General features: G+C 35.0%; 1 protein-coding gene across 2 annotated transcripts; it reads left to right on the top strand.

Moving 5' to 3' along the window:
- The first annotated feature begins 1,983 nt into the window (after positions 1 to 1,983).
- On the top strand, positions 1,984 to 25,792 carry aux (cyclin-G-associated kinase). Of its 2 annotated transcripts, none has more exons than XM_089634507.1 (18): positions 1,984 to 2,179; positions 2,578 to 2,982; positions 4,281 to 4,378; positions 4,543 to 4,768; positions 4,875 to 5,030; positions 9,399 to 9,624; positions 13,584 to 13,701; positions 14,390 to 14,608; positions 15,457 to 15,620; positions 16,580 to 16,663; positions 16,756 to 16,861; positions 16,989 to 17,146; positions 19,064 to 19,269; positions 19,455 to 20,009; positions 20,815 to 21,037; positions 21,187 to 21,385; positions 21,472 to 21,633; positions 22,320 to 25,792. In XM_089634507.1, exons 1-18 carry the CDS (start codon positions 2,047 to 2,049, stop codon positions 22,428 to 22,430), a joined length of 3,549 nt encoding a protein of 1,182 aa, XP_089490633.1. In that variant the 5' UTR covers positions 1,984 to 2,046; the 3' UTR covers positions 22,431 to 25,792. The 2 variants fall into 2 exon arrangements, with proteins under 2 accessions (XP_089490633.1, XP_089490625.1); XM_089634499.1 differs by having other exon boundaries at positions 9,390 to 9,624; positions 22,320 to 25,788.
- The last annotated feature ends 12 nt before the right edge of the window (positions 25,793 to 25,804 follow it).

Below are 25,804 nucleotides of genomic sequence, written 5' to 3'. Positions count from 1 at the left end.
ACCTTGCAGGTGCTATAAGGCTGCTTTACTTTAGCTTAGTACGTAGCATTCTCGAGAGTAGATCTCATGTATAAAGGGGGCCTGTAGACCCCGTTTATGTACTAATGTTCTAAAAAATACGAAATATGTTTTTACGATACCCTTACACGAGAGAATTTGGTTTTTACCCATGACTTTTTCAAACAACATTTTCAATTAAAAATATATATATTTATTTATTTATTAACGCCATGAAGGCTTTTACTTCTCAAATTATCAGTGATTATCATATTATTATTATCGATAATCATATTTTATTTATCTTTGGAGTGCTGCGTATCTGCAGCCTTAGTTCAAGGAAAAATGTTGCCCTACTCCTTTTAAGCTTCTGAACGATTTACTACCAATATCACACCGCCAACACAGGTTTTTGATTCTTCCCAGGCGCAGAACTAACTTACCAATGGTGATGCCCCTAGAAAGACTCACTAGGTTAATCTTTAACTGTGTGTACCTACATGTAACATTTTTCCCACATGCATGGTTGTATACGTTATGTGTTTAAATATTTATTATTATTTTTGTGTAATTTTCTTTATAGCTTTTGCAATGTAGTGATTTGTATACTGTTTTTGCAAAATAAAATAAATAAATAAACAAAATAAAACACATCATTTGGCGATATTTTTTTCTTGCATAAATCAAAATCGGAGGTTGGTTTATGAAGGATTTTTTTTGTAATATTAACAGTATAAATATGCCATACACAATAATTACATGTCACAGAAAACAGGGTCCTCTGTGTCCTCATGTCCTCTCCCTTGGCTCCTCGTACTTGCAACATCAGGCGAGAAATTTCAACACTGAGGGAATACAAGAAGGCGTTGCAAAAAAGCGCAACACCTTTGCACGAAGATGTCGTCTCCCACCCGGCATGCCGCTTGAAGTCCCAAAAGCCCTTCTGGGTGGAAGGAGAGAGGCTCCTCCGATTACCTCTCACCCCAGAAGATAGGTGGAAACTTGAATGGCAAACGGCCAACGTGGGAAATGCCCATCTCATACAGGACCCCACCGAGAGACAGCCTGGGTTCTCATTGCCTCGCAAAACCTGGTCGGCCATCAATAGGTTAAGGTGCTCCCATAGCCGCTGTGCCCACATGATGGACAGATGGGGCCTTAAAGAGTCGGAGATGTGTGAATGTGGTGCGGTGCAGACCACCGAACATGTGGTCAACGAATGCCCGCTCCGTTCATTACCCAGTGGGATTGATGAGGTCCACATGGCGACGCCTGAGGCCCTAGACTGGCTAGCAGACCTAGATGTCCCCCTCTGACCCCCCGTCATTCGAAAGAAGAAGAAGAAGACAGAAAACAGGCATAACCAAACACTAGCAATAATTAAAACAAAAATAACAATTAAATGTGGCATTTGATCATAAAATGACGACAGAAAGTATAAAATTAAGACAAGCTTTAGAACGAGATACAAATACATAAAAAAATATTATAAACAAGTATGAGTAGACTTAGGTTTAATTAATAATGATTTAGAAGATATGATAGTATAGCCTTTTTGGACCTAGCTTCTGTGCAGTTAAACGGATTCGCTACATCTGCGCACCAGTTACTAACTTCATATAATCTAGGTACAAGTGAGAGTTTGAAATGCTTTGTCCTAGAATTGTAACAATTTAAACCTTATGGCCATTTTCATAAGGAGTGTTATTGTTAGCGGCCCGATAACAGACGTTACACGACTTGGTGCATCACCTACTGAGGATGAATTTGAAATGTGTAAAACCATTATATTTATTTAAACGTATGGAACGCTTTGGATCATATTATTTTATAAGAACTGGAATGAATTTATATTTTTCCGCAAAAAATATTTGTATTATGTTATAGCTGTGAGTGTTTGAGTACCTAGGCTGAGTGGTTTATTTATGATCTAGGCGCAGGTCAATTGATCGTATGTTGGTAGGACTGCAGACGTGTGGAAATAAAATGGCGGAGGCCACTAGTAGGGGCTGATCGGCTTATAGTTACGATTTTCGTTATTGTTTGAAAATGAGTGTCTTTAAATCAGCAATGGGGTATTTTAGCTCCAGCGGAACCAACGGGGGTTCCGACAATGACTTTGTTGGTCAGGTAGTAGAAATAGGGAATATTAAATTAAGGGTGAAAAAAGTTATCGCAGAAGGTACGTACTTTTTGACAGTCGGCAGTGTTTCTTTGTCATAATTTGTATATTCATTATGAAGTTTAACTTTTCAACTTTAAACATTAATAAAATTATTATGTTAGTGTTTATATTCGCAGTTGATTATATTTTCTACAATACTGTATACTAATTTATAACTTTATCCTACTAGCCATCTTTCATTTCATGATTTACAAGCTGGTGTCTAAACCAGAATTCCATATGTCAGAAATAATCGGAAATGTTGAGTCGGATATCTTATCAACAATTAGCGGAAGTAGTGATTGCTCAAATTAACTAGCATTTCATTAGGATACTGATTTTGCACCTAATCTTTTTTTTGTTATATATATATTGTTCTATGTATTTTATTTACGAAATGTAATTGTTACTTATAGGAGGGTTTGCCTTCGTTTTTGTGGCTCAAGATGCCTCGTCTGGTACAGAGTATGCCTTGAAGCGATTGATGGCCGCTGACCAGGAGGCGAACAAAAATATCATCCAGGAGATCAGCTTATTGAAGAAGCTATCTGGCCACCCGAACATCATTAAGTACATAGCTGCATCTTTCATCGACAAGACCAAAACCTTGCATGGGATGGCCGAGTACTTGCTGCTGACGGACCTGTGCAGCGGGGGCTCGCTAATGGAGGCCCTGCAGATCCGGGGCTCCGCCTTCCCAGTGCCAACTATCCTGCGTGTGTTCTATCAGGCCTGCCGGTCTGTCCAGCACATGCACGCCCAAGTTCCGCCCATTGCTCATAGAGATCTCAAATTAGAAAATTTCCTCATCACCAATGAAGGTTTGCTTATTATTTTGTTTTGTATTTTTACTGACTTTGCAGAAACGATTACTATTAATCTTTTATAGGATAGATCTACTCTTGATTTTCGCATTTTTGCTACAAGTTTGAATAAACTTGTCGAATACCGCTGCAGACTAAATATGCAAAAGAATTATAAATAGCGCTTGGTTTCGACTTAATTACTACAAGAAATAACTACGTATTTATGTCACAGTAGATGGTAAAAGATGAATTAACCTTTTGAACGCGTTAATTTGCTCCGTTTTATCTATACCCGTACGCGGTACATATTTTCAAATACCTATGCATGCAATTAAATGTCAAATTATAGCATTCTGGCATGATTTATTGGACTATATAGACAGAACAGATTATTCTCCACAATATGAAAACAAATCCTCGTGTGTCAACACTCTTAGATGTTTATAAAAACAAAAACATAAAATTTCATACAAAGACGCACCGTATCTTTTGAATGTGGTCCCGCCATTCACTCGGCGTCATAAATAAACCACTCTCGGTGTGTGTGTACTTAGGCCACTGTGTTTATAGACACAAGTGGGACACCATGATCATTCTTAGTTATGAAAAGTTGTGAATGACAAACTAGTACTAACGCCATCCGTTGACAAAAATGTAAACTAAAGGACTAAAAGGCGCGAAGAGGCGCATTTGGTTATCGATCTTTTTTTATGAAATACAATTTTATTTTTGAGAAATTCTTGTAGATGTCAGCATCGTGATAGTTCTACAAATGTCCAAGTGAGCAAGAAATACATTTATGACGAAAGAGAGCGGGAATATCGGCCGTCAAAGTTGCCGTATCAACTGTTGATATAGCCGCGTGTGAGTATAGACTTTTTGCCGTAACAACAGTTGATACGGCCGCGTGCAAAGAGTTAAAGTTCCACTTTTCTCAAACAATGTTATGTTTGAAGGTTAGGAAATAGGCTCAATTTATTAAAATAAACCCAAACTAAAACCCCAAAAACCTATTTTATGCATGTTTACTTAAACCCCCAACTTAAATAGTTGTCTCCATTAGATATTTAAGTTGAAATCAAGTGTTCTTTTTTAGAGAGCCTCTTTATATGCAGCGGAATTCGACAAGTTTACCCAAGTTTGGTCATCTAAAAACACTTTTCTCAGGATATTTTCGACATTTATTGTGATTTTTGCCTTTTACATCTTTTCTAGAATATATAATTCTGATTCACTAATAAATTCATAGAATTTGTCATTAAGAAAGCTATTATGTGAATCATACTATTGATTTATTGTAATATTTATTTCAGGTGTAATCAAGTTGTGTGATTTTGGGTCAGCGACAACAGAAGTATATTCCCCTGACACTTCTTGGAATGTCAACCAAAGAACTATGTTGGAAGAAAATGTAAGTAATTCATTATTAAATAATTGTGGTGTAGTTAGTAGTAATGACAGTACAGACTCACCTGACTTTGGGTGAGCCACTTTTAGCCCAACCTACCCAAGGCAGGGGAAATATTAGTGTTAGGAATCAAATAACATAATTTAAGCACAAATGTTTCATTTCAGCTGGCAATGTTCACAACACCGATGTACCGAGCACCGGAGATGTTGGACACATGGAGTAACCATCCTATTGACCATTCAGTGGACATCTGGGCGCTGGGCTGCATCCTTTATACCTTGTGCTACATGCAGCATCCTTTTGAGGACTCTGCTAAACTGGCCATTCTCAATGGAAATTATAATCTAAATCAAAATGACCAGAACTATAAGATCTTCCACGAGATCATCCGTGAGTATTATTTGTCTGTCACATCTGAAATATATATATCATGTTTATTGGTTTGTTTGTTTGTGCGGAGAAGACAATAACAATCACTTGGTATTGATTGTTTCAGGTGGTTGTCTGGTAGTGAACCCCGAGCAGCGGTTGAACATCAGCGGAGTATTAGAGCGGCTGGCGTCTATAGCCGAATCAACTAACGTCAACCTAAAACAACCACTCAAATTTGAGCGTAAAAAAGTTGAACAATCTGTGGCCACTAGCTCGCCAGGTAATAAAAAGTCAAGTAAATATTACACTACCATATCGTAAAATGACGGTGCTCAACATTCCTTTGTGAATATACCTTTGAAGAATCAACCAAAACAGTTCTACACAAACTCTATTCATTATTAATGCATAACTTTTGTTAGTATCCGAGCTTATTATGGTCAAGGTATTTTTGAACTTTTTACACTCAAATTTCCAATAAAATCTCTGTTTTTATGCAAATGTAAATCACATTGATGTCGCTTGAATTAATTGTAATTTAAATGTAAAGTTAAATCATCGTAAAAGTCATCCGATGGCCGTTTGTTTGCAAGCAAGAGAAGTTGCACATTCTAATGTACGGTAGTATAATATTTATCTGACCTACTCTGTATGTATACTGTATCTTAGTTGACTGTTGGCTCGTCACCTACCTAGCATCACCTAACTTACTAGCTCACTGTGTCGCTCCCCTCGCCACTTCCCCAAGACTGAGACTGAGATAGGACTGGGAGTGAAGAGTGTTTCGCCTCTTCGGGGGCTGATCACGCAACAAGACTTATATTTATTCTATTCTGCTTCTTTCCTCTTCATATCTTTTGTTTGTATTTGGCAGGTGGGTTCATGAGTTTTTTGGGCTGTCCAGTATTCTTTCCGTACAAATAACTCTTTCGCCGTCGTAGGAGCCGACGTACTCGCCGCCACCCTTAGTGCCTAATTTAAGGTTTTTTATTACAATAATGCTAAAGCTATATGATACTATATCAGAATTTGTGTCTTGTTAAATTGAATGTAATGCTAAATCTCTTCACAGCAGGGTGCTTCTATAATTATCACTAGTCTTGATGCAATTTTAAATCTTTATTCCGCGTGTTTATCTTTATTTATTTGTATTCCCTAAAATATTAATTAAATTATATTATTATTACGTATATAATACTTAGCTCAACTACCAAAAATACAACTTATTCACAAGATACCTTCACATTATATTACTAAAATACAACTTATTCACAAGATACCTTCACATTATATTACTAAAATACAACTTATTCACAAGATACATTCACATTATATTACTAAAATACAACTTATTCACAAGATACCTTCACACTATATTACTAAAATTACCCAATTCATTATTAAATGTATTGATTCATTCCCAAAAACCATTCCGAATAACTTTAATAATTGATTATGTATGTTTATTGGCGATTATATTATGTAATCTACGCCAAATATCCATACTTCACATTCTCGGAGACCATTTCGGAAAACTTAAATAAAGGATTGTTTAATATTGGTATTTATAATATAATATACATCACATTTCCAGAGACAATTCTGGGTATCTTTTATACTACATATTTATGTATCGTTAAACATTGGGGTTTATATAATACACGCCAAATATCCGTACATAACATTCGATGCCTTGAAAACGAGTATTATTTATTTTTGTGAGTGCTCATTATTAATTAGGATATAAAATGTAAATTGCATTCCTGTAATGATTATTCCATGTATTTTTATACTCTTTAAGTAAGTACCTACTTTTTTGGACCAGTGTTTCAGTATAACTTATTTTATGTATTCCAATTCAGTATTTATTTTGTAAACGTAGTTAAAGTATTTTAACAAAAAATTATATTGTCATTATTGTATCATTGAATTATTTAAGAAAATAGTGAATTTGTTAGGACGGGTTGTTTCGGAGAAGTTGAACAATTCATCAAATTTCAACGTTAATTTTCGGGTTCTGTGAAAGTCCTATTCAAGTTCTGTTATTATATCATTGTAGGCTAGTTGCTTGACTAAACTGAAATAAAAACAGAACTTGAAAAAATCTTTCACAGAACTTGAAAATGAACGTTGATATTTGATGAATTGTTCAGATTCTCCGAAACAACCCGTCCTTAGTTCATTTGTAGAAATATAAGTTATTTTTTCCTTTTCAAGTATGGAAGATAATATACTATATAATATTTGATATTCTGCAAATATAATATATGAAAACAAATCATTGCAACTGTTGACAATATTAATTATTGTGAATAGTGTTTAATGTAAATTAATTTTAATTGTATATAATATATTCAAATAAATATCTTTTGATTGAAGTTAACCACCATTTTTTTCATTAAACATGCCATTCTATAATGAAATGATATTTTTATACAAAAAAAATTATTGCTTATAGTAAAGATATAAGTCACACCATACTATGCTTAGTGTGAAATAGCAGAATGTTATTTTGAGGTTTGAGTGCATGATAAACCGGGTATACCCAATTTATCCTACATCTGCAATGAATGTTCCAAATATATTATCAAAACGGGACAAGTTATAATATCCCACCAAGTCCTGGTGCAGATAAACAGAACCACAGTTTAGTCTAATTGGTTTGCTGTGAGATTGCATTTAAGTAAATGTAATTGTATTTATCGTAAGTACGGTAAATTAATCATTTCCAAATACAAGCAACTGCGGAATGTGATTATTTAGGCCCCCTTTTAAAAATACAAGTGAAGAATGAATATCCTACATTTGGCAGATTAAATTAATACCGGTAAGTCAGCAGTGGAAACATATAATATTTTATCTGTGTAAAGTGCCCATGAGACGATCAATATTATCTTAATGACTGTACAGTTTAGGATGCTTGTAAACGGAAGTGGCGCCCTCTGTTGTTTTCAAAACGAATCGTTAAAATTTTCAAACAGCCGATTCAACAAATCCCCGAAGAATATTATCAAAAAGAAGACTTTTACACAATTTCCCGACCCATTTTCTGACCAATTTTCCGATCAAATCTACTTTTATATCAAATACACAATTTTGGCAGCGTTCTTTAATTTCGTGAGTTCTGTTTGGCAGTAAATTTCTTAGTTAAAAGAAGTTAGTTACTTAGTGGAAATTGGTTTTCATTCGTCCACCGAATTTCAAATGAACGTAAGTTATACTACATACATATATTAGGGTTTTTATCTGCTAGTCATTAATATTTCATCCAGACCGTCCAAACAATGCAAAGCAAACATTCCCAGCTAGCAAATAAATAATTAAGCCAAAAGGACAAAGTGTTCAAAATCATTTGTGACTATTAATAATATTTTCGGACATTTTCATTGATGTGCAACTATTACTTGATACATGTCTAGGTTGTTCGTTGCGCCCGTACGAAGTGTTGACAATTGCCATTGATCATCTCGTGGCCACTTAGTGTCTAAGAATGCTGTCATATTTGGTACCCCAGTAATATTTTGTTGCACAATATAAGTTTGTAAGGTATCACTTAACATACACATAAATATGATTAATAATGTATTTAATATACAGTTAACTAATTCTGCTAACCTAAGCAACTGTAAATTTAGTTTTGTGAAAATAAGGTACAACTGGATAGCAGAATTTGGTCCCTACAAAACAACTTAAACTATTTGGAATATTTTTTTAATACATACTTATTTAAATGTAACACAATCAATAACATATGTAAATATAATTTTTATAATATTATCATAGTCATAAAATGCTAACTAAATTGATGGGTATGTTGCCAATGAAAAAGTGTTTCACATTCTATAATTTTTTTCTTACAATTGATAGTTTTCTTTTGTAATGGAACTCAGACTTTCCATTATTTATCACAACTTTGTCCTTGTTATTTCTCTACCATTTACTTTAGTATTTGAACCCAATTCTGTTCTTTGAGATAATTTGTATTAGGTACTAGTGGACCACGCAATGCTTCGCTATTGCTAATGTCTTTCTCAGGCGTCTCCGACTTCTTCCACCATTCACTACTGTATATCGCAATGTTACTGTTAAAAAACTACATTACATGGATTTTAATTCGACTCTGTATCTCATTCCAGTGTAGAGATATTGCGTTAAGTATTCCTCAGGCGTCCCCGACTTCTACCATTCAAACCACTCTCTAATCACTCCTGGCACTAATAAGAACAAACTTTGAAATTTTCAGCGATATCGGTCGACTATTTTTCGAGTTTTGCGAGCACAAACATATGCAGGCTGAATTTTTATATGATAAGATTATTGAACCAATATTATGGCTAGTATTATTAAGCATCGAGTTTCTTAAAAAAATGTCACTAGCTTATAAATTTATTAGAATAATAATTCATTATATAATATTCTCACGGATTCCATTTGATAATAGATGATGGCATTCTATTATAACTCAGCTTGGGAATCTAACGATGTCAGTTTTAAATAAATTATAGAATTTAAAGAAACATCTTGTATTATGTGATAATCTGAAATAATCTTTCACGAGCTAATGCAATACCATAAACGCCGTAAATATACTGCATTGATCTTGTGAAACTTAATGAGACATTATAATTGTTTCGTACAGCTGTTCCAGTACGTGACAGTTCCCGGGGGCCCCCTGCACGCCCCGCGGAGCCTGTGCGACCCCCGCCAGTGCAGAGCGCGCCAGCCGAGCCTCCGCGGGCCCCCGTGCCCCCCCCACACTCGGCCCCCCCTGCTGCCGCTGGAGGGGGACTCTTCTCTTCTCTCAGAGGGGGTGCAGGCTCTTTCCTCAAGAACCTCAAAGACACATCCTCAAAAGTTATGCAGACAGTTCAACAGTGAGTCTAAACATCTATTTCTTACGACAGATGTGAAGCCATTTTACTAAGATCCACCAAAATAACAGTCGGAGTAGCATTCCAAAGTCCAATTTGTAGACCTTCACATCATTCAGTAGTTTCTACAACTCCGAAATCAACTTTTACAAGTTACACACGAAACCATACCTTTATTTCTTCACCTACTTAAAAAAATACATATGCATGTGAATACCGCACAAGGAAATAAAGGTATTATTATTTGATTTGAGATTTTCACAGCCAAAAGTATTATAGTCAATTATTTTTAATACCCCAATAATAAATCACTAAAGTATTATTTTTTATGTGAATACCGCATAAAACATCAGTTTACTGCCAGGAGTCACTAAAGAACATTTTTGTCAAAGCTGAGTTGGAAGTCACAAATTACCTATTTGGTCGTGCTTTATCCAGTAAATAAGTCAATTAAATCAAATAACACATTGTTTATAGCGAAGGAAAGAAGAAAAATAACATCTTATCTGTCACATATCATATAAATAAAACACAATTAAAGCCATTATTATTGTAGTTAAACGGTAAAAAGTGTAGAAACTAAGCGATCACGGGTAATCTGAGCGTATTTTATCCTTTAAAAAGTGACTGTTGTGCCTTCATTTATATTTTGTAAAGTGCAAAAACGACAATACTTATTCATCATTAGATATGATCGAATAATTACATTGAGTTTATAAAACTTTAACAGTGAAACCTAACTTTTAAAGTGAATTCTAAATAAAATGTGAATTTTTTCAAACTAAACCGGTGTTAAAACACAGCTAAAATACCAATAACATTACAAAAAATCTTTGATATTTTAAAAGTTCACAGGAGTTAATATACTAAATAAATCTCGGCACCATCCAATTAGGATTTGGCTTAAGTGTTAGCGGTTTTCACTTATTCTAGCCAGTCCCTGGGAGGAAGGTTCAATCCTCAGAAACAAAAAAAAAAATTATTTACTATTTTCCATTTGCTATTTCCTCAACCAGTCATAATGGACAATACAAGTAAAGTGCAAACAAGATCCAAACCGACTGAGACACAACCACCAACTACTGCCGGTGAAGAGCATTATGAAAAACATAGATAAAAAGAGGAATGAAATTAAGCAACAAAAAAATAGAATATGAGATAGTAAATATGAAGAAAAAATTGGAACATGAAATCAAAAAATGTGTAGATTTTATAAGCCGTCAATATGATGATATTTCATACACAGTAGATAATATACTACAAATTAACAAAAAAGTACAATATTTAGAAGAAGCTAATAAAAATAAAGAAATCAGACTTAATAATCTAGAAATTCGACTGGCCGAAATAGAACAGGCCAACATTAGTTATAACTGAGAGACAGAGAACATCGATAGAGTAACGAAAGAGATGCTGGTCAATGTGGAACCACAGAAGATAAAAAGAGTAATTCGTTATCAAGATAGAACTCAGAAAAAAGAGGGCGGCGCTTATAGGTACAAAGCAGCAGATAGTTGAAATCCCACAAGATTAAAAAAGAGAAGGATATATTTATCATAATACAAGGAGCTGATATGGAAGACTAAGCAAAAAGCTAAAGAAAACCAAAATCAAGTTTCAAAAATAATAAAATCCTTACGAAAAAAAAATTCTGACCACTATTTTAAAATAATACACATAAACATGTCGGCGATTTACAGATAATAATCTAACAGGCTAAATTTAATTTTGTTTTCTTGTCTATGTAACTCTAATGTACACAAATGGCTTCAGCAATAAACTATGATTTTGAACCACCCGCTAACGAAGAACATAATATGTTTCACAATAATAATATAATTGACCCTCTGGCACATACAACACAACACCAATCCCATGTTCATCAACTAATTCTTCCAATGTAGTACGTCAATTATTATTACTTAATTCTACCCTCAAGAAATTTTCTATGAATATCAGGAGTATAAACAAAAAATTTGATGATCTCTTAATTCTTCTCATTGACCTTACTTCAGATTTCAATGTAATTGTTTTGAGCGAATGCTGGATTCAAGAAAATTTTATCCCTAAAATGATAAAAACTACAATCTCTATAACACACTACAGAACCAAACTCAAAAAAATGGCATTATAAATCACATCATAACTAAAAAAGCAACTTCAACTTGAAAATCATATGACAATCCTTACTATATATATAGATCTCCGAACATACACAATATCACCCCATATTGTACATTCACTACATGAAATTCTAACAAGCATATGGACCATTGTCAAAACAACCATACAATTGGCGATCTTAACATAAATATCATTGTCAAAATGCTTCCTCATGCCAGCGAATATCTAAATTCACTAACTCTGTTAGGATATTTACCACTCCTACAAGAGAATCAGAAACAAATACTAGTATGTAGTTGTATAGATCAGGGCTTCCCTAACTGTGAGTCGCGACGCCCCGGGGCGCCGCGGGATCATCCCAGGGGCGTCGTGAGGCAATCTTTATAGCGAGAATATCGTTCCATCAGCACTGCAGCGTTAAGGGTTTTATTACCGTTTGCGACATCATACTTGTGTGAGACAGGTTTCTCTGCAGTTGCAGTAATTAAGAATAAGTACAGATCAAAAATAAATTTAGAGGCAGAGACGATAGTGGCGATTTCGAAACTTCAACCTCGTTTTGAGAAACTATGCTCAGAAAAGCAAGCACATCCTTCTCATTAATACCAAAGAAAAAAATTGCTTTTTTATTTTTTTTGTTTGCTTCCATTTTTGTTTTTATGTTGTGTCCTTTATTTTCTAATAAAAAATTTAGATACTATTTGGAGTTTTTTTGACAAATTGTTATTAGGTAACGTACCCATACTACGTGACCCGTTCAGGGGGGGGGGGCTTCAAAATACTACGCTTGGTACAAATGAGCGGCGGGGGGCTTAGATTTTTAGTCACCGGAGGGGGGGGGGGGCGTCGCAAAAATATGGCAACTTCGCAAGGGCGTCACTGTTGAAAAAAGTTTGGGAAGCCCTGGTATAGATCATGTCTTTGCTAAGAGTAAACTAGACACACCCACAAATCCAGTATATTATACCAATCAACTGTGCAATCATCACTTCCCTCACCTACAAATTCCACAAATCAGCACAAAATACTCTCCTCCGAGAAAAGATCTCCTTTGACGTTCTCGTAAACAATGTTTCTAAAGACCCTAAATTTCCGAGTTACTGCATTACAGAAATCTCGAATGTTCGAGACTGCGCTCATATTAGTGTAGTAAGTAGCTTGCTGCTAAAAATTTTTATACAAAATTACTAAAATATTTTATTGACTTGAAAGTGGAGTAATATGTGAAAATACACCTAAAAATCAATAAAACATTTTACATAATGTTTGCATTAAGTCACTAAGTGCAGTTTTTATTTATTTTTTCATATTAAAATGAAGAAAACAAAAAGTTCCAAATAAAAGCAGTTGTAATAGAAAGTGCATTTAAATAAAATCGACTTCATAAATATTTGTTTGGATATAACCGATAAAGGAAGCTGAAACTTTGAATTTTTATTTTCTTTGAATCAATATTTTGCTGGTTAATGACTTCTGGGAGTAAGCCTACGAAATATGGTTTTGTGTGTAACTCGAAGAAGCTAATTTCGTAGTTACCTATTCTCAATAGACCTCTTATATACTTTTGTTTCTCTCATTCCTCTTACATACTCTTATTGAGAGGTGATGAAATTTTCCATCTCATAAGTTCATTTTGACCAAGTTATATATTTAACCATATGTGCTTATATTAAGGAAGTGATATGAATAGAATGATAAGCAGGAAATGATCAATGTTAAGGAGACTTGACCTAATCTTTTTCAGTGACAACACTTATGATTCGAAAATAACTAATAATTTAGTACTGACATTGAGAGTAGAATCTCCCCAGTGTCATGAAATAAATTGTTTGTTCCAGGACCATTGCTCGCAGTGATCTGGATATTGTTTACATAACAAGCCGAATAGCTGTGATGCCGTTCCCTTCTGAAGGCATTGAGAGCGCTTACAAGACTAATCACATTGATGATGTCCAGGTAAGGATGGTCCTCAGTCAACGGTCCTTCACAACTTGAGCACCTTTTCACTGTTATCTTCCCCATCAGTGAAACCCCACTTCCAATCCTTTCATTTTAATTTTATTTATCTGTGTATTTTTAAGACACCTGAAGAGCCATTTTTGTACTGTCCATGAAAGTTAACAAACAACAACAAACTCACAGATCATTATCATAGTTTCTGACTTTGGAAGAATACATCAGGGGCGTTCCCGAGAGACATGGCACGATCAAGTGAATCAAATACTTGAGTCAGTCCATGGTAAAAATCAGAATGACGGAATATGAATTTAGCAAACATTATGTAATGTGGCAATATGTGGCAACCGATCCATGGTGGTTGATAACTTAAGATTTTGTAGTCAGACAGTGGTCTTTCAAACAGAGTACTTTCTGTTGGTCGTGCTGGGTATATTTGACTTCTAACCACAATGCTAGTTCTATCAGTTCTGATCTAATCAAAAGAGTTTCAGAAGACCTAAGAGTCTCAGCGAGAGATTGTATGTGACAGCATCGTTTTAGTATCTCGTCTTTTTCTTTTTCAAACAAGATGCGTGAGAAGGAATAGGACGAACATCGATGACATCCGTACGAGGATGAGCTCTCGCTGGGACTAAATTGTCGGTAGTGTGGAGTAGGAAAACTTAAAATTTAATTCTATTCTCAGGCATTCTTAGACAGCCGCCATCCGGCCGGGCGTTGCCTGGTGTTGAATGCATCGGGCAAGCAGGCGAGCGGCATGTTCCCCGCGCCCACTCGAGTGCTGGACGTGTTTGCCCCTCCTCCGTGCCGTGCCCCGCCCCTGCGCCCGCTCTACACGCTGCTCAGGAACGTGTACCGCCACCTTGAGAGAGATGAAAAGAATGTATGCGTGATCACATGTGCGGTTAGTACGACAAACTATATTATTATTTAATGAGCAGGCAGCATTCTGATGTGCTCACATCTGATTTCACAATAAGTTTGAATTGAGTTGTTTTAAACATAAAATCAGTTAATCCTTTTGTCTCTCCAAATAAGAATCCATTTGAGCTTTAAATTGGTTTACATTAGTAGAATCTATGACATGTTGTGGATTGGATGTTTGTTCCATGCATCCACTGCTCTACTATTCTTTCTTTTTATGTTGGTAATCTTAGTTCCTTGAATCTATCTTTGTATTGCCGGTCATTCAAAGCTATTGGTATTTTTGTAAATCGCATCTGTACTCTCTCTAGTAGATCTATATCTTATACAAATTATGGACTTCATATTTGGAAAGTATATTCCAGGAAAGGGGGCACACGTGTTTTGTATATTTTTAACGTCAAGTCCGGTGTTCAAGTCGTGTGATGTGGTAACTCCTAGGTTGTTTTAACTAATTTGTTTTATTTTTTTCGATATAATCCTAGCAAACAATTAAATTCCTTTATCATGAAATGTGTAGAAAAGTAAAAATTTGTGGTTGCATGTATTTTTTGATGATAAAGCTGAAAAAAAACAAGATTTGTTAAAAAAATTTAGATCTCGACAACAGCTCCACCTATCGGGTCCGCAACTATATGTTTCAAGCTGAAACCAAGCATATACATTAACAAAATTTCATTGAAATCTGGTTTGGGAGATTAGCGTTTACGAACACAGTGACACGTGATTTTTATATATTAAGATAATTAGAATTGATTGCGATTTCTAATAAATACACAATCTTTTACAACTCCAATTCAAAGTTCTAATTAAAATAATTTCCTCCAGGATGGCAAGTCCATTAGTTGTATGGTGACATGTGCGGTGATGTTGTACTGCCGTCTGGTGACGGTACCAGAAGATGCACTGCAGATGTTTGCTGTCCGCCGCTGTCCACCCAACATGCCGCCCAGTCAACTGCGCTACCTTTACTATTACACCAACATTATTAAGTAAGTGAAACTGGACGCATACACAAACAGCCTACTCTTATTTTGCTTCTCCTTAGACTATTTTAATTTGTGACGAGGTATGAATGCATAGAAAATGTGTATCTAATTGTGAATCCTACTAAGTATTAAGTTGTCAGGGTTCTCTCTGTCTCGGAAAGTGTGCTCTGTATAAAACCGCATACGGTGTAGCTACATTTTTGTGATGCAAAAATGAGTACTACATTTTGTGATTATGAAGAGATTCAAACAGGAAGATCATTCCCTGGGGCGATCCTCTACAATAGGACACTGGAAGTTTTAAATGACTGAAGAATCTTAGGGTACAGAAAATAGGGACATGCTTAATACGCTCTTAAAAAAACCCCTCTGTATGTATTAGTTAGATAATAATGAGAAATAAGTATTTCAGTTTCCGGATGTAGAAAATAATGCATTTTAATAATTTCATTAAAATTAAAATGGATTGTCTACTTGGCGGCCATTGTTGCATATTGATGCAAAAGTTTTAAGGTTAGTTTTTTTTCTTCTCTTATCCAAAATATTATGCACCTATAATCCTAAAATAGTTTCTTAGTTTTTGTTTAATTAAAACATATATAAAAAAAAAAAACTATTTTAATATTATTACGTCAAAACACAGAGCGATGAAAAACATGAAATTATCTGTTTTTTTTTTTAACAAAATAGTTACTAAAATGCATTATTTTACATTTCTGTAAACTGAAATACTTACTTCCCATTAACATCTAACTGATACAAAGAGTTTTTAAAATAAAATGTGCGTACTAAGCATGTGTCTATTTTCTGTATATTTACCAATCTTAGTGTCCCTTTAACATAGCCACCGTTAACTCGCAAACCATATGACAAAGAAGAAAACATATTATGTTCATTAATGCCCATTTCTGGCAGTTAAGAAGGCAAGTTACTCATGTTATTTGACTGTTAATTGCTTTCAGACCCGAACCTATGCTTCCACACTACAAGCCTGTGACGTTAATGTCCATTACAATATCGCCCGTACCTCTCTTCACCAAAGTCAGGTAATTTACTGCACTAAACATTTAACTTAGAATAGAAGAACAGTATAGGAAAAGAGTACTTGAAATAATGCCAATTATTTTAATGTTTCCAGAGACGGATGCAGACCGTACGTAGATGTGTACAATAATGATCGTTGTGTGCTCTCAACGCTCGGTGACTATGATAAACTCCACGTCTTCAATGTAACTGAAGGAAAGGTAAAAGCTATTTGTTTACATAAAGGCTTCACATCAGCTGTAGGCCTATGCTTATATATACATACGTGGTTTATTTGAATAATAATAATAAGTGGTCTATATGTATGTATATGCTCGTATGTTGTAGTGTCTACTGCAACTGAACACAACTGTGACGGGAGACGTGCTGGTGGTGGTGTACCACGCACGACACCAGCTGGGCCGCCCCACGGGCATTAAGATGTTCCAGCTTCAGTTTCACACCGGATACGTACCCCAGGACCAACTGGTGTTAAGGTTCAACAGGTACGTCTCATCCCCCCTTTTGCAATTTAGTATTGCCTAAATCCTAAAATAATTATTACATGTTAGCTCAGACCCTTCAAAAAGCACAAAATCTTATTTTACTCGTAAACCCCAAGAAATGTGAACAAATGAAAAACACATTTCAAATGTAGAATTAAAATAATTGTCTGGTTAAAAAATATTGTATTATAGGTACTTTAACACTTGATCTGTTATCTATTCTGTCTGATTTCTTGACACAATTTAAAAAGATGACACTTGAATTAAAAACAAATTCGAGTTCATTGAACCAGAATTACAGTCACTCACAATTAAAAATTAGTATTTTTAATTAATTACCTTGACCCCTCAGACTCAATTTGTTCAGTTTAGCTAACAAACAGACATGTATTACGCATAGAGTCAATTTGTACAGTTTAGCTAACAAACAGACATGTATTACGCATAGAGTCAATTTGTACAGTTTAGCTAACAAACAGATATGTATTACGCATAGAGTCAATTTGTTCGCTTTTGGGAACAGCTCATATGGTTTCATAGAAATCGTTGTTTCCTTTACTTTTGCAGCGAAAAATATGGTCTAAACTGTGTTAGAAAGAGAAAACAATATGCTAAACATTAAAATCTAGAAATTAACTACAGAATAATTCAAATTTGCACCTCTATTAAACCGAAGGTTCTGACCGCAATTTGATAAAAATTTATGAATTTCTTATAAATTATTTTTGTGTGAAACCAAGAAAAACTCAGATGACAAAAATGTTTATAATACATTTGTCTAATAAAATGTGTGGTTTTTTTCATTATCAGTAATTTTAGTTCAGTGTTTAGAGGAATAAACGTAAACTTTTTATGTTTGTATTTAAGATTTTGATATTTCAAAAATTATGTTAGTTTCTAACAATTAAAAATGAAAAGCTAATTTCATCACCTTTCTAAAACAGTTTTTAGTTGTCAGATGCATTCAGAAATATCCCATTTACTTGGATTTTATTGAAAAGCGGAAATACACACAAATTCTCTGACTTTCTCACAACATCTTTAAGAAATATAATGGTCAATATGACAGAGGCCTCAGGGTTTAAGACAGTGGCTTCGATTTTGATAATTTTGTTTGAAACACTGAGTTTTTTTTCAAAAAAAGATTATAATATGGCATCTAAAGGCCTATCCGCACACAACAGTGCCGGCACAGTGCCGACACGTGCCGACACGTGACGTATCCATCAGTGTCAGTGAAAAATGATATTGTGGCATGCATTTGGTACGGCACTATCCGTACTCGTCAGTGACAGTGACGTTCAGTGATGTCAGTGCTGCGCCGACGCTCGCCGTGACGGGACGTGAATTTCTAGCGGACAATATTTTCACTGACACGGGAGCAGTATTTCAAGATGGACGACGAACAGTTGATTGAATTGGTCCGTGTACATTCTGCAATTTATGAGCTTTCACATAGAAAATACATGGACCTTAATTTTAAATCAAACATGTGGAACAATATTGAAATACTCGAAAAACTTTGATTCATCATCTATCAGATGTTTATATAGGGTGGCGAACTCTCCTTCTTTTTCTCTTTTCCTCCACGCATTGTGAACCCAATGCCTTCTTCTCACATTAATTTCTTCGTCTTCATCTAATATTAAAGCAATCACTGCTAATTGTGATCTTGAAGCTGCGTAGAGTACCTACTAATCACTGCGCCATTCACTGCGCGTCGCCGTGTCGTGCCGTGTCGGTACTGACATGTACGAATAGCACGTCACGGTACGGAACTGTCGGTCACGTGCCGGCACTGTTGTGTGCGGATAGGCCTTGAATGTTAACGTTTAGAAAGTAGGTTAATTGGTCCACCTGTTAAAAAGGTTCTGCATCACTTGGGATCTTACTACCATTTTGTTTGTTGTATCTCAGATCTGAGCTAGATGAGTGTGCTGAGGGCAATGACCATTACCCCAGCCCGAATGGGGTGAGCGCCAGTGTGGGAGTACTGGTGGGCGGCACGGGCCGAGCACCCCTGGAGCCCGAACCCTGGACCCAGGACGACAGCTTCCTCACGCGCAACAGCCTGGTTCTATTCTCCAACCCGCTGGAGAGAGACGAGACTGTTGATAACTTTGGTGAGTCATCACTCAACATTTATCACTGGAGAACTTGAAATCAAGAGGTCTTACAGAAGCAAGGCAAGGGCAAACTCAACGATAACATACCTTACTATAATTATAAAGAAAAGTTTTGTCAAAATTAATATGCTGTATTTTGTTGTTCTGGTATTGGAAATCACCACGTAATTTTATTGTTTTAGTATCTGTGGTGAGAAGCAGACCTCGTCCTGTTCGCCCAGCACCCCCGTCACCCCTCCCCCCACGCCGCCCACCCCCTCCTGAGACACTGGCTACCAAATTGGAGAGCACCAACATTGACACCAATAACGAGGAAGTCACATCGGAACTCCTCAATATTCCCAAAGTAGCACCGGTGGTTGTTGCTGATCAACCAGCTTCTGACGTAACTTCTGACACTTTTGATCTGTTCGCCAACTTCCCACCCCCTCCAAGCAAGACGACACCGCAGCCCGCGGAAGCCAAGGAATCTAATGTCAATTTACTCTTCCCCGAGGATGATACTTTTGGAGAATTCCTCAGCGGAGTCAGCTCTGGAGAATCTACTACCTCTCAGGTGAAACAGACAAAGCCAGCAGGATTCAGCGATATATTTGGTGGAGGCGGAGGAAGCAGCTCCACAGCGGATTTTGGGTTCGACCCATTCGGCCTGGCGGCTCCTTCTAAACCCGAAGATAGTTCTCTACTGACGCCCAATGTCATGTCTGGCAGTGCCAAGAATCTCGCTGGAACAAATGGTGAATATTTTTTGAGGTTATTTATTATAGCCCTTTTTAGGGCCTTTTTCACATGAATAGTAAAAATTATACATAACTAAACTGCCTCAGTAACAATCTTTTGTATTTGTTAAGTGATAATTGAAGATGCCCGTTGACATAGCTGATATAATAATAGTTGACATAATAAATAACAAAAAATAGGAAAAAGTGTGGGAGGGAAATTTTGAAATCAAGAATTATTTCATGCTATGCTATCGATATAAGTTTAATGAATAATTATTGAATGTTAGCAAAGGATCATGAGAAATGTCTAAGTATAGTAATTTTTAGTATATTATGTAATTATTTATTTATTCACGTCATGAAGGCTTTTACATGTATACAATGTTTAAGGTAAGCTGATCAAGAGTACAATAATGAGTGTATATTACATAGCATAATAGGTTGAGTACGGACAATATAAGCAGGTACAATACAAGTTATCGTTGAGAGTTGTTGTACATTCAAGTAATAGTTGTTCAATAAATAATATATAATAATAAGAGTACAAGATAGGTACTTAAGGTACTGAGTGTTTTGGCGGTAAACATCGATTAAACTATACGTATTACCTAGTCTGTGTAGCCTATGAATTAGCGAATTTACGAAATAATTATTAGCAGACTTTGAAAAATTATATAGAGCAGTCTGTCTTGTCTTACGCATGGGTACACGCAAAGTAATAAGGTTCGTTAAATACATGGTGTCTAATCTGCCATTCGCTATTTAGAAAAGACAAACTAAATCAGTAATTGGCGAGTTATTTGCTATATCTATGTTATAGGTAAGCCACTACCAGCAGAGGCTTTGGGGAAGCGCGACCCCTTTGCAGACTTGGGCAACCTGGGGGGCACCAGCTCCACCAGCTCTAAGACCTCCCCGGGCATCCCCACTCCGCCCACGACAGGCTGGAACAGCGGAGAGAACTCCGCTTCGGCTTCTCGTCTCTCCAGTCCCGTGCACCGGGCGGCCGCCACTCCCAGCCCATCACATCAACCGGATTATAGGTAATCCTTTGCAAATACCATAACCAAGCATATGCTAAATTTGAAGGTTGAAAATCAATGCATGCCTACAATTTAAAAAAATTATAATTTCATAATGCATACATTATGTGTTACCAATTGAAATTTTTATTTGTCGATATTCACAACAGCCGATCCCACTTTGATCCGCCAAAGGCAGCTTCCGACAAAACCCCAAAGATGCCGGGAGATGTGTTTGGGGACTTGCTGGGCAGTCAAGGGTATGAGTTCACAGCCCGGAAGGATCAAGGATCTCGCACCATCAACCAAATGAGGAAGGCTGACAATGTCAAAGAAATGGATCCTGAAAAACTCATCATTCTCGAATGGGTAAATAATACATATGAATAATGAATGATTTATAGTTATTGCCAGAAAACATGATGAACGTTGGATACATTTTGTGATAATTGCAGGTGGAGGGTAAGAAGTGCAATATCCGCGCCCTGCTGTGCTCCCTGCACACCATCGTCTGGGAGAACTGTCGCTGGACTCGCTGTGATATGGGAGCCCTCATCGGCCCGGGGGACGTTAAGAAGGCCTACAGGAAGGCTTGTCTAGCTATACATCCTGATAAGGTAACCTTCTTACTCTCATCAATTGTGAGAAGATAAAATCAACAACTCTGAATGTACATATGAACGAAAAAAAACACAGAGAATAAAGGTAGCGGTCGCAACGGGGCCTCAAACCCAGATCCACTAGTCGTACCGGGACTGGGGTCTCTACCAATTGAGCTATTGCCACTTAAAGATAGCGGTCGCAACGGGGCCTCAAACCCAGCACCTCTAGTCTTACCGGGACTGGGGTCTCTACCATTTGAGCTATTGCCACTTAAAGGTAGCGGTCGCAACGGGGCCTCAAACCCAGATCCACTATTCTTACCAAGACTGGGGTCTCTACCAATTGAGCTATTGCCATTTAATTACATTCCGTCATTTTTATCTATCTCATAATTTTTTAATTACTAACATTTTCTTAAATTATTTCCCATATTTTTGGCTGCCATCTTTTTGGTGTGATTGCAAAGTTGTACTCTAATAATTTTGCCTTGGATAAACCTATAAAATTTTATTTATATGGAACATTGTTTGCTTCTCTTTTAGAATGTCTAGAATGAACATTCAATATATTAGGATCTTAGCTTCAATAGGAATAAGTTAATTCTAGAAAATTCTGCGAGATGCAAATGCAAGAAGTGTGTAGTACTTATATGTAATCTATTTCTGAATTTAACTTAATATTTGTTATTGATTTCTTTTAGCAAATGGGCACTGAAAACGAAAATATAGCAAAATTAATATTTATGGAGCTGAATAATGCTTGGAATGAGTTTGAAAATGACGAAAAACAACAAAATTTATTCCAGTCGTAAGTAGGTACCAATTCATCTTTTCTTTTAAAATTGTAACAATTTATCTGACATCTTATTGATGAATGTTTGTATTCGACTTCTGACTACTTACTTCATCAATCATATAATTATGTATCTTATTGATGAATGTTTGTACCCGACTTCTGACTACTTACTTACTCAATCATATAATTATGTATCTTATTGATGAATGTTTGTACCCGACTTCTGACTACCTACTTCCTCAATCATATAATTATGTATCTAGTTAATAACTCAGACTGTGTAGTTGTACATACCTAGTTTATTATACTTTTTTTACTTTTTAAGTTTTTATTTACGTAGTTCATATACATAAGTTCAAGACTTCTCTCTGTCCAAATATTTGTGTATAATATTATGTTGTATGTAAAAAAACTGCATTCTCTCAGACGAATTCACTGATAAACGTTACCATTACTTTGCCTGAAATACTAAAAGTGTCATTCCATTGAAATTGAATGAATTTGCACGCAATTCGGTAGGAATTTTACAAAATGTTACATTTAAATTTATGACAATAAGCTTTTGAAAGAAAAGGAGATGAATTTAAACAAAATGTAAAAGATTTTAAAGCCAAATTTAATTTACAGCGACAGGTATAATGTCTAAATTTTGGTAACATGTTTTTAGTTCATAATAAATTTTAAAAATAATTCTAGAGGGTATTGATTTATCTGCTAATTGAAGACATTAAAAGTATTGTCCCCCAGTCTGAAGCCTATTTTAAATATTCCTAGTCTTTGACCTGTCCTTCCATTCTCGCGTATTACTAAATAACCTTTCTATTTACACATTTCATACAGCTGTAGCTTTACCTTAATACTTGTAAATTAATATTTTATTTAAAACATACCTAACGACTTTATTGCTCATTTTTTATATGTTTATATTTTGCTGATTAAAAGTATGTTATAGAATAAGTTTCTTCACTTTGTACTGTGATTATTTCAACTAGTTTTAAGTCATGTGAGCTTCATCTATGTACTTGCTACAGAAACATGGTAATATTAATTTGAATAGACTACTATCATTTTGAAGAGTGGATAATACAGGCTCTGTTTTCCTTACAACTCCCAAGTCCATAACACTTTATTTTTTAACTTGAAAATACTCATAGTAGGTACATAATAAAGTATAAATATATTCATATTGCTTTGTAATAGTTCACTTGTATTTTTCTTGCTACGTTAATCTTGAATTAATTCTTATCGATAACAAAAATCATAAATAATTCTAGTAGATTGATAAAAATAAGGATAACCATGGAAAGAATCTCTATAAGCACCTACCCTTCGAAAGACATTTAGCATGGTCTATTCAGATTATTTTAATTTTTAATAAGAAAATAAAAATAATATACAATTAAAGTACTGATAAATTCCAATGAGAAAAATCACACAAAAACTATAAGTGTCAGCAATGGCCGTTGTATAATCTATTCTGTTTCGATTAGAGTTAATAATTTAAGCTCCCTAAGATTGAACACAACACAATAACTCTCTGGATTAGCCATCTAGTATGCTACAAATGGCAAGGGTCTTTGCAATTCTTTAAATAAGGATATTTCATAACAAGAGCATAATTAGTATAAAAAGAAATCTAAGTCATTCATGTTTAAAGTTTGTAAATATAATAGGAAAAAGAACTTTAACTTAGTTTGAGAAGTTTAGGAAAGCTGGTCTGGTCTACATTGTTTAAATTACGGAATATAATTTGCAAATCTTTAAAGAAAATTATGAAATGTTCTTGTAAATTATTTAAAATACCGAATTAGTGTATAAAAATGGTTACATAACTATTTTATATTGTATGACTAGCTTTTTTTGCTAAAATATATTATTTATGGTCAGTTAAACAAAATGAACTAAATAATCACTTATAAGATTTTGAAAATTAGTAACTGTGGTGGGACTTTATGATAAAGTAAAAATATGTCTTTGTATGCACCACTTTATTTCTGTTAAAGGCCAACTAGATTTGGACACAACCGGCCATATTGTTTTATTATCTCATTAGTTGGTGCTTGATACTAGTCTCGACAAAATACCAAGATGGTTCAAATATTAAATTATCTGAACTTGGTATTTTTTTGCGTTTTTGTAAGCGAGATAATTGGATAGACAAGTTTTTTTGTGTATTTTTGAAATGTACATCAAATCGGGTATTATTTATTAGATATTAAATAAAATAAAAACTGTATGGAAGAAACGCACACTAACCAATTATGCTGTTTTTCCTGTCAAACCTGGCTTCACATCAGAAAGTACTATAATTTGTTTCGAAATCGGTGTTGCCATAGTAAAAAATAAAATTACAAATTTCTACATTTTGTTGTCAAACTGTAACTATATAAAAGTATACATAGTTGGTACTTAACTAGTGATATGTTGATTAGAATATGGGATAACAAAAAAATTCAAAATGGTTATAAATTTTTAAACACACTTTCTATTTCCCAATCCAAATGTAATTTATTATGGTGCCCTGTATTTCGTCCTAAGTTATTTGGAATTATACTTGAATAAAGTGACGTGGTGTTTATAAAGGCATGCATTTTTAAATATTTTAGTTATAAGATTATCTGGGTGCCCCCCATTTAACTCCCGAAGTTCATATATATTATAATTATGTATTATATTTAATAAATGTAAATAAAACCTTAAGTATTGAGGTCCTCAAAACCCTTCTGTTGCCAGAGGGCGAATTTGGATCAACGGCTTCATTATTATAAGTGTGTATGTATGCGTATGCCTTTGAAGTTTAGCTAAATGAAAGTTATGGAAAGTGTTAAATATTCTTAAGACAATTATATCAGATGAGGAAATGATGCTTTCAATATATTTAGTAATAATATTATGTATGTTGAATTACATAAAATATATTATGAAATAAATTGTCCACTTGCACATTTGCAGCTTTTATCCCTTGTTCATGCTGAGAAATGTTTATCTTAGCCCATTTTTAGATAATTCAAGTTGTTTAAGTAGTATTAAGAAACATAAAACCTTGTTGAAATTTTAACTATTGTAATGCTGAGAACACTTTGTTTTGATTAATCTTAAAGGCATTGCATGCAACCTTACGTAACATTCCTTGAAAATTCAAAATAAACCTAAAGTTATTACACTGTTTGAAACAGGAAAAATGTGAGAATACTCTGTTTGGTGATAAATATTTAACGGCTTTGTCCTCAATGTATTATCTAGTATGTGACTAGAGCCTTAGAATAAAAGATGATTGCCTGGCAATAATAACATGCAAAGTTTCCTGTCTTTCTTTTTCATTTTCTCCTGGATTAATTAACAGATGTGCCCTCCAACACAATACGTTTCCCCTTATCATGCATTAGAATG

Source organism: Hesperophylax consimilis, chromosome 1 (assembly GCF_061612785.1).
Source record: "Hesperophylax consimilis isolate HC1 chromosome 1, BYU_Hcon_1.0, whole genome shotgun sequence".
Lineage (NCBI taxonomy): Eukaryota > Metazoa > Arthropoda > Insecta > Trichoptera > Limnephilidae > Hesperophylax > Hesperophylax consimilis.
The sequence above is the reverse complement of the archived record's forward strand: the minus strand, read 5'-3'. Positions and strand labels throughout refer to the sequence as shown.